Source organism: Oryzias latipes, chromosome 10, assembly GCF_002234675.1.
Source record: "Oryzias latipes chromosome 10, ASM223467v1".
NCBI classification, from domain to species: domain Eukaryota; kingdom Metazoa; phylum Chordata; class Actinopteri; order Beloniformes; family Adrianichthyidae; genus Oryzias; species Oryzias latipes.
Window position 1 is genome coordinate 17,393,553 of NC_019868.2, and position 15,716 is coordinate 17,409,268.

General features: G+C 39.7%; 1 protein-coding gene across 2 annotated transcripts; it reads left to right on the plus strand.

The window, feature by feature from the left end:
* Positions 1-583: 583 nt before the first annotated feature.
* On the plus strand, positions 584-14,353 carry LOC101159926 (alpha-1A adrenergic receptor). 2 transcript variants are annotated; one of them, XM_011480271.3, is made up of 3 exons: positions 584-2,268; positions 13,275-13,318; positions 13,436-14,353. In XM_011480271.3, exons 1-3 carry the CDS (start codon positions 1,305-1,307, stop codon positions 13,838-13,840), a joined length of 1,413 nt encoding a protein of 470 aa, XP_011478573.1. In that variant the 5' UTR covers positions 584-1,304; the 3' UTR covers positions 13,841-14,353. The 2 variants fall into 2 exon arrangements, with proteins under 2 accessions (XP_011478573.1, XP_004073535.1); XM_004073487.4 differs by having other exon boundaries at positions 590-2,268; positions 13,275-14,353.
* Positions 14,354-15,716: the final 1,363 nt, after the last annotated feature.

A 15,716-nucleotide genomic window follows, 5' to 3' on the forward strand; every position in this document is an offset into this window, starting at 1 on the left:
TAATCTAAAAGTTAACAATGTAGATTGTCTTGTCACAAAATGTTTTTTTTTCTTTTGCTCTCATTTGGTGCCAAATATAACAAAAAAGGTTGGACCTGTGTCAAATGGCAGTGTTTGTAGTGCATCAGTAACTTTGATTCAAACAAAAACCCAAGGAAACCTTCTTGTTTCCTATTTTCAGACAGCATTTAACCCTTGTGCTATCCTAGGCACCTAACATTCACTGGTTTCTAAGGATTACATGAAATCCTCTTCACCTTTGTCATGATAGGGATAACATGTCAATGTAAGGGTGGGGTCATTGGATAGCACAAGGGTTAGATACAGAAACAAATAGAGCAAGCAGCAAAATCAACAGTCAACCAGGCATCATCCTAATTATGAACAATAGTTTAGTTTAGAACTCTAGAAAGGCAGGATCAGTGAAAGATGGAACAATTAGCAAGCATAACCTTTGGAAATATCCATATTTGGCAATGGCAGAAAATAAATGCATCTTACATCAGAGCTGGATGCTTTCATAAGATTCTATCTACTCAATAACCAAACTCTTATCAGATGTATAAGGTAGATATACCAAACCGCAGCCTTTGGAATTCAGCCCAGTAATTATTTATTGCTCAGTGGAATTAGTCAAAAGAATTCCTGCAACTCACCATACTTGGAATATAATTTATGAAAAATGCCAGAAATGTTTATGCTTATCAATTTTAGTTGTCTGATATTGTCTCCTGAAGATGAAGATGCCCGGAAAACCAAAAGTAAAAATAAATTTAAATTAAATAAACGGAATCAAATCATATATTTTGATTGCTTTGGGGTATTTAAAGACATCTCCGACCTAATTTCCATCAGTAGACGTATTGTAATTAACTAATTATTTCATTTTTTTCAAAAGGCAAAAACGTCCATCTCTGCTTTTTCTGTGCGTAAAAAGCGCAAAACCCGTGCGCTCAGAGGAGAAAAAACGTCTAGTTGCGCGCTGCGTCTCCCGATCTCTCCTTGGGTATGTTGGGTCATTTTATGGCAGCAATGTGTAGGAGAGAGGGAGGCAGGAGGCGATTGTCCTCCCCCCTCACTTCTGCGCTGAGCCCTCGGGAGAGCGCATGGTGGAGAAGGATTGCCTGGCTGCTCAGTGACTTGATAAACAAAATGTCAGCGCTTTAGTGAAAGCTGTGGCGGCCGCTTCACTCCATCCACGCGGACCTCGGCAGCTTTTGTCCCGCTAAGTTCCAGCTGAACCATGTTGTGAGTTTTGGTTACCAGTGACCAGAAGCTTGCTATGGGGCACGTTACGCGTCAACATGAGTTTGAGCACTAACAATGTCACAAACTTGTGGAAAAATGGTTCTTCGGAACTCAACTGGGAGACTCTGCAGATCAACTTCACCAACGGCTCCGGGGGAGAGCACCGGGAGGCTGGCAAGGTGGACCTCACCCGAGCCATCGTGCTCGCCTTGGTTCTGGGGGCTTTCATCGTGTTCGCCATCGCCGGCAACATCCTCGTCATCCTCTCTGTGGTATGCAACAGGCACCTGCGTACCCCCACCAACTATTTCATCATAAACCTGGCCATGGCTGACCTGCTGCTGGGCACTACGGTGTTGCCGGTGTCCGCCACTAAGGAGATCCTGAACTACTGGGTGTTCGGCAGAATCTTCTGCGACATTTGGGCAGCGCTGGATGTGCTGTGCTGCACCGCGTCCATAATGAGTCTGTGCGTAATCTCCATCGACCGGTACATCGGAGTGAGCCACCCGCTGCAGTACCCGGGCATCGTGACGGAGAAGCGGGCTCTGCTGGCCATGCTGGGAGTCTGGGTGCTGTCGGTGGTCATCTCCATCGGACCTCTGCTCGGGTGGAAGCAGCCGCCGTCGGATGATGACATGGAGTGTCTCATCACCGAGGAGCCTTTTTACGCGCTCTTCTCCTCTCTCGGCTCCTTCTATATCCCCCTCGCAGTCATTCTGGCGATGTACTGCCGAGTGTACATTGTCGCCAAAAGGACCACTCGAAACCTGGAGGCAGGTGTAATGCGTGAGAGGATGAACACCAGCGAGCTGACACTCAGGATTCACAAGGGCTCGCAGATGCACGAGGAACCGGGGACCTCCAACGCGGGCAAGGGCCGCGGACACCAGGCGAGAAGTTCCCTCACTGTCAAACTTCTGAAGTTCTCCCGGGAGAAAAAAGCTGCCAAAACCTTGGGGGTCGTGGTTGGCATGTTCATTCTATGCTGGCTGCCTTTCTTTTTGACCTTACCTTTAGGTAGGTTCAGCAGATTATTTTGTTCAATCTATATTTTTTCTACCACCTATTCCCACATTTTTTTGATAGACTCTGAAATGAGGCCAAATCTATTCTCTGATTTAGTTTCCAATTTCAGCTCCAATAGTAATTAATGTACCACCTTTAGAACTTTAAGGAGGAGTTTCTTGTAAGCTTATCTAAATAATTACTGTTATCTTTGCAGTGTTCCATGAGTCTCAGGTAAACTGTAGACATCCTCCCTCTCATCTCAGCCAGTTCTATCAGAGGTCTGTTGATCCTACAGCTTGAGTTTCAAAGACTCCAGAGGAAATTAAATTGTGGTGAAATGTCTGAGACGCAGTAAGGAGACTCAAAAAGCCTCTTAATTTTGGAAAGTTGTTGTAAAGTTTTTTTTTTTTTTAATTTTCTGATTCCGATGGGTGCCTCCTTTTATTTTCAAGCACCTTTATATATGCATGCTTATCTCTCCAGGTCTTATTCGACTGTGTTTACGCCTCTGGCTAGAAGCTGCAGCTCATCACACAGATGCACTTTAGTACTTGAGGCGATCTTGCAATTTGTGCTTGTTACACAGCTAGGGTTATTAGGCTGGAGAGCATCATCAGTAAAATACCAAAATGTGATTTTTATGAAGTTCTGGTTGCATATCTCTGCAGGAAGTGGAAAGAGCAAAAGAGGGAGTGACAGAAGGGGGCTTTTTTGTATAGGATTGCTGAACAAACTGCCAAGAAACCCCCTCAATGGTACAATTGTCTTCCATGTCTGCTGCGCAGCATACTGATAGACAGAGACAAAAGAATGACAGCAGTTAATTTAGTGTACATTTAAAATAGTCAGAGCTCCATCATGGTTACTATCCTTTTTATTATGGCACTGAAAACGATGTCCTCTCTGAAACTTTTTTAAGGAGATTTGCTGATGTTTTTTTTGTTGTTGTTGTTTTTGTCCCTGGTGGGAGTTTGGTCTGAAGTTTAATTCTTCCCATTTGGAATGGCAGCACTTCTCTCCTCATGTTGCTCCCTCGGTATCCATCCGCCTCCACCCACAGAGTGGGATTTCCTGTTTCACACTTGTTATTATCCAGCTCCCTCCACCACATGCTGTCACAGATATCTAACGTGTGTGGGGGCTCAGCCTGGCTGAGTGTTTGTGCGCCGACTGCAACGAGGTTTCTTGTGTTTCTGAGTGAGTTTGCCGGTGTCAAGTGTAGCACTGCTGATTTTTTTTAAACAACTTGAAAGAAGGGGGGGCTGCTGCCAGTCTAAACTGCTGCGACCTCAGGCAAGGTCTCTGCCGGTGAATGCAGCCTTTACAAAGTGTGGGATCTCCCACCTAACTAGTACTCTTACCTCGCTTAGCTTTCTGCACGGAATTCTGCTATTTCACTTTATTTTGTGGTTAAAAAAAATGACAGCAACACAAAAACGTCTTTATGTTTTGATATCCTAATTCAGTGGTGTCATGATTATACTAAATCATATGGTTGGGAATAAAAAGCTGGTTTGATCTTAATGTAGAAAAAATATATAAATTTGTCCAATCCCTAGACCCTTCTTTTTAGCTATCAAAAACTGCTTTTTTGGTTTGATGAAACGTAAAATGAATTAATGACATTTGCAAATGTTCAGTTGAAGACACCAATTATGTTAATGTTCCTTTCATAGCAACAGAAAATTGTTTTAAAAGGAACATTTAACAAAAATGATCTGAAATTGACTGGTTAAAGATATTGGCAGCATTACCCAAGCCAACACAACATTCTTTTCTAATTAGTTTTTTATCTAGACTGACATCCTTAGATGAAGAGATTTTAAATTTAATTTGTAATCTGTTGTTGTTTTTATTTAGTTATTGCCAGATAGATTGTTATAGTTAATAATCCTAATCCTAATCCTTAAAATATGCATCCATTTGTATGTCTCTATCCTAAATTGAAAGGTTTTATTTTGTCAAATTTTGATTAGTAAAATAATTCATCTCTATCATAGTTGGTGGTTTTTGAAGGATGGACTGCAACAGAACAGTAATTTAATTAATAAACCAAATATAACTGAAAAAGAAAACGAAACCTTGCAGGGGGATGGGGGGGGGGGGCTCAAATGGATCTGCAACTAAATGCTAAAAGATTTATCTATTAAAATAGAAGTAATCAATAGACAAGTAGCAGCAAGGATGATTGGAATGAAAACAACATCAATAAAATCTGGCAAAGTAGCACCAACAGCGAGAGTAAGAGATCGTAAAAATGTAAATTACCGTATTTTCCGGACTATAAGTCGCACCGGAGCATAAGTCGCACCAGCCCAAAAATGCATTATTAAGTAGAAAAAAACACAGATAAGTCGCACTGGACTATAAGTCGCATTTTAACTTTCACAACCTTATATGACACAATCATAGCAGACTGTTTATCTTATAATTTCACAGTAATTCTTTCTCTTACTTAATTATTAATTCCTTTCATGAAGCATCATTGGCTAACTAATACTCTGTTTTCATCCTGTATTTGTAGAAACAGTTTTCACTTTTATTGCATTTCTGAATCTATGAAATCATTGGAAAATAGAATATTATGTTGTTAGCCTTCAAGATCTTACTGTAAAAAAAAGTTTGCTGATTCTCTGAGTCACTTAACATCCTCTTAACACTTAACATACCTCATACATCAAATTGACCCAGGAACATCATCTCTGTTCCTCACAAATAAACATAACAGGAGGGTTAACAATCTATTTATTTCAATTTATTTCTAATATAAGTCGCTGCGGAGTATAAGTCGCACCCCTTGCCAAACTATGAAAAAAAGGGCGACTTATAGTCCGGAAAATACGGTAATGTGTACATTGAAAAGAAACCAAAGTGAAACAGAATTGAAGACAGATCTTTATCATATCAGGAATTTGTTACAATAATTTATAATGATAACCTTGTTTTTGGACAATTGTAAAATAATTTATGCTAAATAGTCCATTTGGTTTGTAAAGTTATAGTAATGCTATAGTTTATAGTTGTTGGAGCCTCTTCTAAAAATCATCTGATAAACAAAATTTAGAAAAACAAAATGCAATTTAAAAGCAGCTCCTTTTTTTAATTAGTAAAACTGCTTTATTAAAAAGTTTCCAAAATTAATATGGTTACATGTCCTTGGCAGGTCAGATACATATTTTATGCATTACAAAAAGAAGAAAGTTGTTTTATATTTCTTCTCAGAGAAAAGTCCTTAAGGCTTTGTGTTCAGGCTTGTTGATAATCGTCTGCATTAAGCTTACATGCCTTTTTCTCATTTCCAATGACTGTTTTCCTTAATAGGATCCAGTAGTTTTCTGGAGCAACCAAGTTTGTTTTTGCATCTATCTAATGTTTGAAATGTGGTTTTATACCCATTAAATAGTATATACCTGTATGGCTTATTTTTTTTTACCTTGCTTAAAGGCCTAAAGCGCTTTCCCTTCACAGTCCCATTTACCCATTCACACAGTGATGGCTCCACTGCCGAACACTGGCGCCAACCTATAACCGCCAGGAGCAATGTGGTGCCAGTGTCTTGCCTAAGGACACTTTAACAGATTGGCTGGGTGGGAACCGAACTTGCAATCTCTTCCAATCAGAGGTTGACTTCTCTACATCTGCACCGAGGCCACTGTGTGGTTTTGTACTTCACTTGAAGGAAATAGTGAAGTACAGTAGTAGTAGTTGAGGACAAGTACTGCATAAGCAGCTTATCTGTGATAACTAGGGTTGTGAAAATTCTTATTCTGAATACATAAAATAAAGTCCTTGTGTGTAAGAAAGCAATCCTGTAATTAGTAAAAGACCTATGAAGCTTTACTTAACCCAGTGATAACACTGAACAATGTCAGTATTTTGTTAAAAAGTCCTAAAGTCACCAAACTCCAGAGGAACTGGAACAACGTTTTAGGTTAGATTTTGCAGAGACTAACACAAATGACAAAGAAAAGGAAATGCTCAGTTTAATTCTATTTTCTCAAACTACTGCTGAGAGAGAAGTCTATTCCTGAACTAAACAGGAAGGTCAGATCCAAACTGGCCCCAGCTGTCAAATGTAGCATTGAGAGAGATGCAGCTGCGTTCACCAGCTCCTGGTGGCCCTGAGATCTTATCCTTTTTTTAACTTCCATATTTTCCTTAACAGCCGAACTGCAGCTTGTTGTTTTTTTAGACTCAGATTTTTAATGTCTGAACTAATAGAACTGAAAAACAAGTAGGCTAAAATGTTTGGAAAAATTCATTTGAAACACACAATATACATTCTTTGCTGTTCTTAGCACTGCGTTTTTCCAGGGATCTGCTGTAGTCACTCCCCCAGTGTGGAGGTTACTGTCCCAAGTGCCACCGGGCAGCACTGTCACCTTCACCTTCCAAGGTTGATGCTGAGTCCTTCATGTCACTTGGTATTGCCACATCAACGGTTTTCTTCTGTTTTTTGTCCACCACTCTGTCTGGTTGGTTCGTTGTTACAGTCCCACAGGAACTTTTCTCTCTCATTCTCTGCCGTTTTCAGAGGTGTTTGCCTTTTTGACTTTGAGGTTTCCAGTCCATATTCTGCACACATGTTCCTCTAACTATCCCACGTTTTGATGCTCCATGTATGCTTTCCCTGCCAGCATCTTACACCCTGCAGTTATGTGCTGGATTGGTTCAGGCGGCTCTTTGCACAGCCTACACCTTGGGTCTTGTCTGGTGTGGTAGATCTGAGCCTCTATCGCTCTGGTGCTCAAGGCTTGTTCCTGAGCTGCCAGGATGAGGGCTTTCCAGCCTTTTCTAGTCATTGGTAGGACTTCTTGATATCAGCCTGTTTATTTATGGTCTGGTGCAACATCCCATGCAGGGGCTTGTCCTCCCATGAGGATCTGTCCTCTTACACTGCATCCTCTGATCTCCAAGACAGTTGACAAATGTATGTATTTTTAAGCTATTCAGTAGGATTTACTGGATTATTTTTATTTACTACGTTTCTAACAGTTGAAGTGTATCTATGATGAACACTACTGACCTCTCATCTTTTTAGTGGAACAGCTTGCAGAATTGGTGATTGAAAAACCCTTTTTCTACTTGCCTTCGTAGCCATTTAAATACCCTGATGCACTGACACAAGTAATAAGACATTTCCTCCATTTTAAATCAAACATCAAGACAAATGCCCCCTCAGCAGACTGCATAGAACATAAAAGTAAACTGAAGCAACATTTTTGATACTGACTTAAAGACACACTCTGATCATCTTTTGGTCTATTGTATAAGCATCCCCAGTGATCTTTTTATTATGATTATGCTGTCTGAAGCCAAAATCAAATGACCAATGTTGTTTTCTAGGACATAGTTTCTGCAGAGCGGCAAGAGTTCCTTCAAAATTTACCTCTGAGTTGTGGGTGGCACTGTTGGCGTGGAGTAAGCCCACCCCTACTTCCTGTCATCCACTTTTTACACTCGCTAACTTACAGCCCTCACAACCCCTAACTAACATTAGCGGGGCAACAAAAATGAAGCTCTCCAGCCGTACAGTTTTGAACCAGATGCAAGCTCAGACCAGGAAAAAACAAAGGCGTGCATAGATTTATTTGTCTACAAAAGGATGCATCAGAATAGAGAAGAGCAGGGGACTTGGCCTGCCAACTGTATTTTCTATTTCACAACTACAAGCTTTTTTTAAACAGCCTTTTTTGAGTCTGCTCCTGATTCACAATATAAATAATAAAATAATTAATAAAGAGATAATCAGAAATACTTAATTTTCTTAAACAAATGTTCTCCATCTTCAGAAGAATGGCACAAGAACATGTTCTAAACACCAAAAACACTATTCTCATCGGACTGGGATTTTAACGTTCCCAAAGGAAACACTCTGAAGTGTTTTTCTAATATCCTAAATTAATTAAACTCCTTGAAAAAAAATCATCTAAATAAGAAATAAATAAATAAAATATTACATCATAATGTAGAAATAAGTTTTTTTAAATAATGCTATAAAAAAGGTCAATTATTCTCATTGCCTCTATTAACAGCAATACTAAATAAACAGAAATATTTATGTCAAAGTATAAACGGCATTCCTTAATGCTGAACACATGCATATCCACCTTCTAAAATACCACATGACCCAGAAGCTGTAATGAAGATCAAATGTTCTTCTAAAGGATTTTATGGATCATTGATAAATTGCTCTAAAAGCATCTCGACCTTCAAAAGGATGCAGGAAACAATGATGCCTCTGTGGATGGATGGATGGACTTATCTACATTTCTCAAATGTCTCAGTGAGGGAATTTATTAATGGCCTGAATGAATTTTTTCACTTCACACATTCCAGTGTTTTTACACCCAGAGCAGACACCAGTGTCCTATGAAAACTCTGTTAGGCAAGTGTTTGAAGCAGTGTGAGAGGCCGGCACCTAGAACTGTTTGTTCTCTTCTCCACATTTTCAAGAGGTCTTTTTTTTCTTCTTTTCTGGTGCGTTCTACATGGCTCTCGTGCATTTCCTTGTTCCATTTAGCTGCAGGGCCTCAGCGCTCCGGGGCAATTGAAATGTTATTTTTTGAGAGGAAAATAATGAGAGCGCTACGTGTCAAATCAATGAAGGAGAAAGGAGGTGGCAGCACTAAGAAGGAGGGGCCACAGGGCACCGAGGAGGAGGAGGAGGAGGAAGAGGAGGAGGCGAGGAAGCGGGGAATCTGACTGTCAACCCAATTTGATGAAAATAGCTTCACACTGTGTATTCAGTGAGCGCTACACAAGGGGGCAATAAAGCTTCAGTACTTTCAGATTGAGACACATTAATCACATTTAGTGATGTTATGAAACAGGATGTGCGAGCTTCAGGAGAGCAGATTGTGGATCTTTGAGGGTGTGTGTGCGTCTACATGGCACAGAATAGGCACTGAGTCTTCCAATTGGTGAACATAACAGGATGCACTGTTTTGTTAAGATGTTCCTGTGTTTCATAGGGAGGTGTGTGTGTGTGTGTCAGGAAGGAGGTGCAAGTAGTTTTCTTAGCAGACATGGCAAAAAAACCACCAACATAACAGCTCCTCCCCCAAAAGAGTTATCTATACATACCATTGTCTTGCAGCTGAGCCCTCTGCCCCCTTTTATATTGTACTATAGCTTTTCCACATAAACGCTTCATGTAGGACAAAAATGGTTTACACAGACCTTGAACATACAAACACGCACCAAATCTGGCGACGATAAGGTCTGCTGTCAGCCTGTTTCCTTTGGTTTAATCCTGTGCTCCTGTTGAATGAGGACACATGCACACAATGGCCTCGGCCCAACCTTTATTAGTCTTTGATGAGACCTCTGCTTGTTTGTTCGCGCTTTCTCAGAGGGGGCCACGCCTGCGTTTGAACATACCTGTATCACAATCAATTACTGGTTTATTTGAGCAAAGTTGCAACTCACAAAATTTTCTAATAGAAGATATTTTTGGGAGACTTCAACTCCACATCCGTCCTTCTGAAGACGGAAATCTCAGTACATTTAATTTTGACAGTTATCTTATCCATTGTTAAATAACAAAACAAAAAAAGTGTCTGAACACAAAAACGCTCAAAAAATTTAGTGATTATTTAATTTAAAAAAGACAAGTATATAGCACTGCTCTTTTTCAAATGAACAATCACTATTTGGTTTCCAGTCTTTATTAACCTTCATTCCAATCAACTGTGTTTTATTTACTAAAATGTTTTAGTCTTTTACCTTTTACTCTTCAGCTTAAGAATTTTGTTCATCATTTATTTCACTTTTAAAAATAATATGTGACATATGAAGCATATTTTTGTTTAAAATTCTGCTGAGTAGACTCTTATCAGATATGTTGGTCAAATATGCTGCTTTTTTCCAACCTGGCTGCTCTATGTTGCAGAGCAACAGTCTGTCAGCGTTGCTCCGGCAGGTGTGTCCCAATGAATCTTCGGGTGTGTTCAATTAACTTTAAGGTCACAGGAGCAAAGTCAATGCACTACTGTTTGACAAAATATATAGTGATTTTCCCTTTGGGGAAACTTACTTTCTTTTGTCCTTACCATAATTGAGATATACTTTGTTTGAAAAATTCCATTAGAAATTTAACAAAAGAAGTCCTTTTGGCAGTAACAAATACTTGTAAAAAAATCAAAAATAAGAGGAACTTTGAGTCTCAAAGGCAACCTACACAAAGAAAAAAACATACAAAAAAACTGCAGCAGCTGTAAAGGAAGAGAAAAGATACCGGTTTCCTTTAAATATGAAAAAAAAAACAATTCTTTTTTTAAGCATTCTAAAATAGAGACAGAAAGCTCAAATACAACAAGGAACTACCTTCATATTATGTTAAATTCAATCTACACACTCGAAACTAATTAAAACCCATGTGTTTATTTTAAAATGTTTTAAAATGACAGAATTCTTCCCTTCCTTTCTTAGCATTAAAGTACACTTTTCTCCTCTTTGTGCATCACATTTATGGGGTTTATCGTGTGTCTTTGGTCCTTGCATAACTCGACATACCTGCCCACTTGTGTGCAGCTGCAGAGACGAGAAGAGCTCAGTCAAAAGGGAAGCTCTAATAAAAGGATTATTTTTAAGATGTTAATTATGTAAATAATGCAAAAAGGCGCAGACAAAAAAAAGCAATCCTTTTTACACTCTACCAGTATTACTGCGGTTTCTGTGCTCCTCGCTCTTCTTTTTCTACTGACCACCCAGCCGGAAAGTCTGTGATTATGGTAGCAGTTTGCCAAACACATGAATGCATGTTTCACATACTCAGAAGATCAGAGACAGCTTTTTTAACCCTGAAGTGATGAAACACCTTGGATCATCAAAATAAACCCATATGTCTTATATGTGTTGTCATTCAGGCTGTACTGTTTTCATGATTGACTGAACAGTTTAATCAAGGTAGACTCTTCTATTCTGGAAAACCAGAAATAGTTGTTCTTTGCACCTCCTCTAAGAGCTTGCCTTACTCTGAATGACTAGCAAATGAGTTCATTGGAACATTACAGTCACATGAGCTGGTTTTTCCACATAGTTGTACCCCAAAACAAAAATAAAACCATCTGTTTGTACATTAAGTACATTATAATGTGAAATAAAAGCTGCTAGTATAGCCATAGCTATCTGTGACTTGGCAAATCAAGATGAATGGAGACAGAAATGAGGAACGTTCCAATTTAAATTAGATTTTTTTTTTTTCTTTTTTACCCATCCTTGCAGTGGATACCAGGCAGCTCTCTACAGTCACGCTTAACTGGCTTTCCAGATGGGCAAATGTCATGTGAAAATAGTAGCTACAAACAGGAGGCTCATCCACAGGCAACTCAGGAGAAGCCTAATACAGATTTAGAGGGATTTCTCCGGTTTCACCTCAATGCTCCACGTCTGCACACTCACACAGAGACACAGACGGAATCAGAACCAGGAGTGCTTGGAGCCACTCCACGTTCGCATTAAGGAGTTGCTCGAGCTGTCAAAGCATATTTGATAAGGCTGGGATTTTGTAGTATTACGGTTGTTTTCACATTTAAAATCTAGAGATTATAGAGCATCCTCAGAGGCTGCATGAATGTGATTAAACCATAGGTCGGGTAAATATAGCAACTGTTGATATGTACCTGCATGAAATCACAGGATGCATTTTGTGGTTACACACTAATCACACTCGTGCTGTGCGTATTAATGCTGGGCTTTTGTCTGCAGAATTTCTCTCTCATGTACATCAATTATACAAGATATTTCCTGTAGTGTTGACATTTATTCTAATTAGCAATTTTCAGAAGCCTATTTTATTATAAATGTTTCAAGACTTTCCAAGATAATTTCTATTTTATTGTTAGGATTGTTGTTGAAATTAGTAAAATATACCGAGCTTTCTTTCTTATTTCAAATGCAAATCACTTTTCCTTTTAATCACTCTCTGAATTCTGGTTGGTTTCCAAATAAGCCAGACTTTCTAGAAAACCATGTCATAAGTTTATGGAGGCCTCCCAAAATATAAAATCTTTTTTTTAAATTGCAGATTAATTCAGGGAGTCTTTCCGAAATCCAGAAATGTTGTTTGAATCACTGCTGCCATCTACTGTGTATAGCGTACTTTGCATGTTTACCTGTAAAGTTTTCTTTTTGTTTCATTTTTTAGTGGTCTTGAGGTTGTCGTTTTACAAAAGTGGCAACTTCAGGAAAATCATTTGTATTTTTGCAGCCTAAATACTTTTCAACTTTGTTGTATCAAGGCTTTAGAGGATTCAATGTTAAACAAAAGAAAAATGTCCCTTTACGTATGAATTCATTTTAACCCTTGTGCTATCTTAGATGACCCCACCCTTACATTGACGTGTTCTCCCTACCATGACAAAGGTGGATAAAGGTGGAAAGATTTCATGTAATCCATGGACACCAGTGAGGATCACAAATCATTGAAGAAAAAAGGTTCAGAGCACTGTCTAATGGGTCTAGATGACCCAACTCCCAATGTTAAAGTCCCTAGGATAGCACAAGGGTTACACAAGGCCAAAAATAAATAACTAGAAACAATGGATCTCAGTGACTCCAAAAGGGTCAACCCTGTACTCTTAAATATACTTAAAAAGACTTATCGCCAAAGGGTTTGGAGGATTCAAAGTCGTCAAAAAGCAAAACTTCTATTTGAATTTATTGTAAATAAATAAACTCCTTTTTCTAAATCCACTTAACCCCTTTTGGGGTCACAGGTACAGGGCACAGGTTTTTTGCTGACATGAAAGCAAGCAAAGTATCTAAAATAATTTTTCTAGGATTTGCACCAGTCTTGGTTTTAAACGGAAAGACTTTATGACAGAAACAAATTAAAAAAGATTCTGCTCAGAGTGGAAACAAACAAACCCAAATCTGAGAGAATTTTCAAATAAATTATATTTGATCTAATGTGATGTCTGTGGAAAAATAATTGAAGTTATAGCTGCTTTTTATGTGTTTTTGCCTGGAAACTTTGATTTTTAACTTCCCACATTTCTGTCTCCGTCCAGGGTCTTTTAATGAGAACCTGCGCCCCCCAGAGCTCCTCTTTCGGGTAATCTTCTGGCTTGGCTACTTCAACAGCTGCTTAAACCCCATCATTTACCCCTGCTACAGCCGTGAGTTCAAACTGGCCTTCATTCGCATCCTGAGATGTCAGTGTCATCAGCAGAAACGACCCAGCTGGAGAGCCTACAACTACCGCTCCTCCAACTTCAGCTCCTCTGGAAACTCACGCAAAAGCTCCACGGATCACACCTCCAGCTGGCTGAACGGAAGCCAGGGTACCCTGCCCTCCTCGGCTAGTCCCAGCCCCAGCTACCTAAGCTCAGGCCTCCCTCCTTGTCCTGAAGGGGAAACATTATATATTTGGGGAGCCAGCACTCCTACTCCCTCCACACCCAATCGGCTCCTTGGCAGCACTGCAGACTGCCAGCAGGCGGCTATGAGAAAGGAGGTTAGAGGAGACAAAGCAGCTAAAGACACTGCAGGAGGTGTTTTCTCTTTTTCCTTTGAGAACAGTAAAGACAAAGAGGTGCGCAGCAAGGACAGCATTGTAAACGATGACAAGGTCTGACTGCCGCATCTTACTCCAATGTGATGTATTGGTTATTGGGAGCACCGTCAGTGTGTGGGTGTAGGAGGCCGCAGGCTTCACCGTGCATGCTGAGGATCACTCATCTGAACAGATGACAAACGCCTGTTGTTGTTCTCGTTGCATCACAGATGTCATGCTGTACGTTGCCGTACCTGTGATTGCGACCGACCAGAAGCTTCCTCTGATAAATAGTTATGGAACGCTTTACCAAATGTATCTGTGTTGGTGTTCCCTGCAGACTGGAGAGAAATCTGCATGCATTTCAGTTTAACTGCAAACAGGGGAAAAAAATATCCATTCATGCCTTCACTTTCAAAGACATTCTGTGTGTAAAAAGGCAGAGCCAGAATCACCAGTACAACAAGACGTTCACTTGATATCTCCATTGTGAAAAAGTTTTTAAAGTTCGTGCGCACAGTCATCCGTTTTCCTCCTGTTGGTGTATTTGTAGAAATGTGATGGATAAATAAACGTGTAAACTTTGTTTTAAGATTCTGATTCCACTCTGATTGTTTCATTTACATTTTCCTTTAAAAATATTAAAATATTTCAAATCTGCACATGAAAAGTGGAAAGCGTTGAGAGAAGAATTTGCTGACAGGAACGCACCGTCTTCTGTGAAAGCAAAATTCAAGCAAGTACAGAGAAAAACTATGAGAAAATGCTGTGTCATCTTTGAGGAAGTTCCCGAGTCGGACAGCTGTCCCAACTAAATCCAAAAGTTCAACGAGCCTCGGGTTTAGAAAGACTTTAGAGCAGCTATTAGAGATGATTAAAGCCTCAGTGGAAAACTCTGGAGGGACTGGAAGAATGTGCTTGCAGCAAACAAACATCAGTGAAATGGAGGCCGATGCTCTGAGAACTGGACTGAGAGTTAGAGTTCTGTCAAAATCTGGTGTCTAACAATCCATCATGTTCATCAGAACACCAGATGGTCAAATAAATTCACGTCTCTTGAAGACGATGAGACACTTGGAAATGTGATCATTTTGGTGGAAAAAAGAATCGGAATTTAGGTTTTTGAGGTTTAAAAATGAAACAAAAATAGGTAATAAGTGAAGCACAAAAAGGCTGGAAGAAAGCCTAAATAAAACAACTAAGAAACATCAAAGGTAGAACAATTGAAGTGTACTTTATTAAACACACTTGAGTATAAGTATTCTATAGACCAGGAGTTAGCACCGTTTATGACATGAAGTGCCAATTTGAAATTTTCTCCAACTGTGCCATCATCAACTATAGTGTGAATACAAAGAAACACAAAATAATTCTAGTTTTTCGTACGCACGAGAAAGTATCTGGTGTGCACGATAAACTAAGTTCCTTTGAGCACAGGTGACCTTTTCAGTGTCTGTTAGCAGAAAATAACAATATATAAGCTCATTGAGTTTTATTTTGCCTACAAAAACACTGCAGCTTTGCTCGCCTGCTGTGATCTGCCTGCGTCTAAACGCCACCTAAAACAAGTTCTAAAGTCATGCTGTTTGTTTCACTGCAGTCAAGTGAGTCACTGTTCACATTCCTGTGACAAATCAGCCGTCACTGGATTTTAAGTGCAGGCTGCAAATGCTAGGCAGAGTCCGGGCCTCGAGGACCGGTGTTTGCTAAAAAACACACCTGATCCAGGTAGTCAGCAGCAGATTAACCCTTGTGCTATCCTATGGGGTCAAGATGACCATTGACGTGTTCTCCCTAGCATGACAAAGGTGGATAAAGGTGGAAAGATTTCATGTAATCCATGGAAACCAGTGAAGATCACAAATCATTGAAGAAAAAAGTTCAGCGCACTGTCTAGTGGGTCTAGATTACCTCACTCCTGAAATCAAAGTGCCTAGGATAGCACAAGGGTTAAGGC

Bases quoted from the DNA above. Each gene is read 5' to 3' on its own strand.
- LOC101159926 (XM_004073487.4), top strand. From the start codon at position 1,305: ATGAGTTTGAGCACTAACAATGTCACAAACTTGTGGAAAAATGGTTCT. The intron at 2,269-13,274 runs GTAGGTTCAGCA...GTCTCCGTCCAG, and splicing joins CTTTTTGACCTTACCTTTAG to GGTCTTTTAATGAGAACCTG.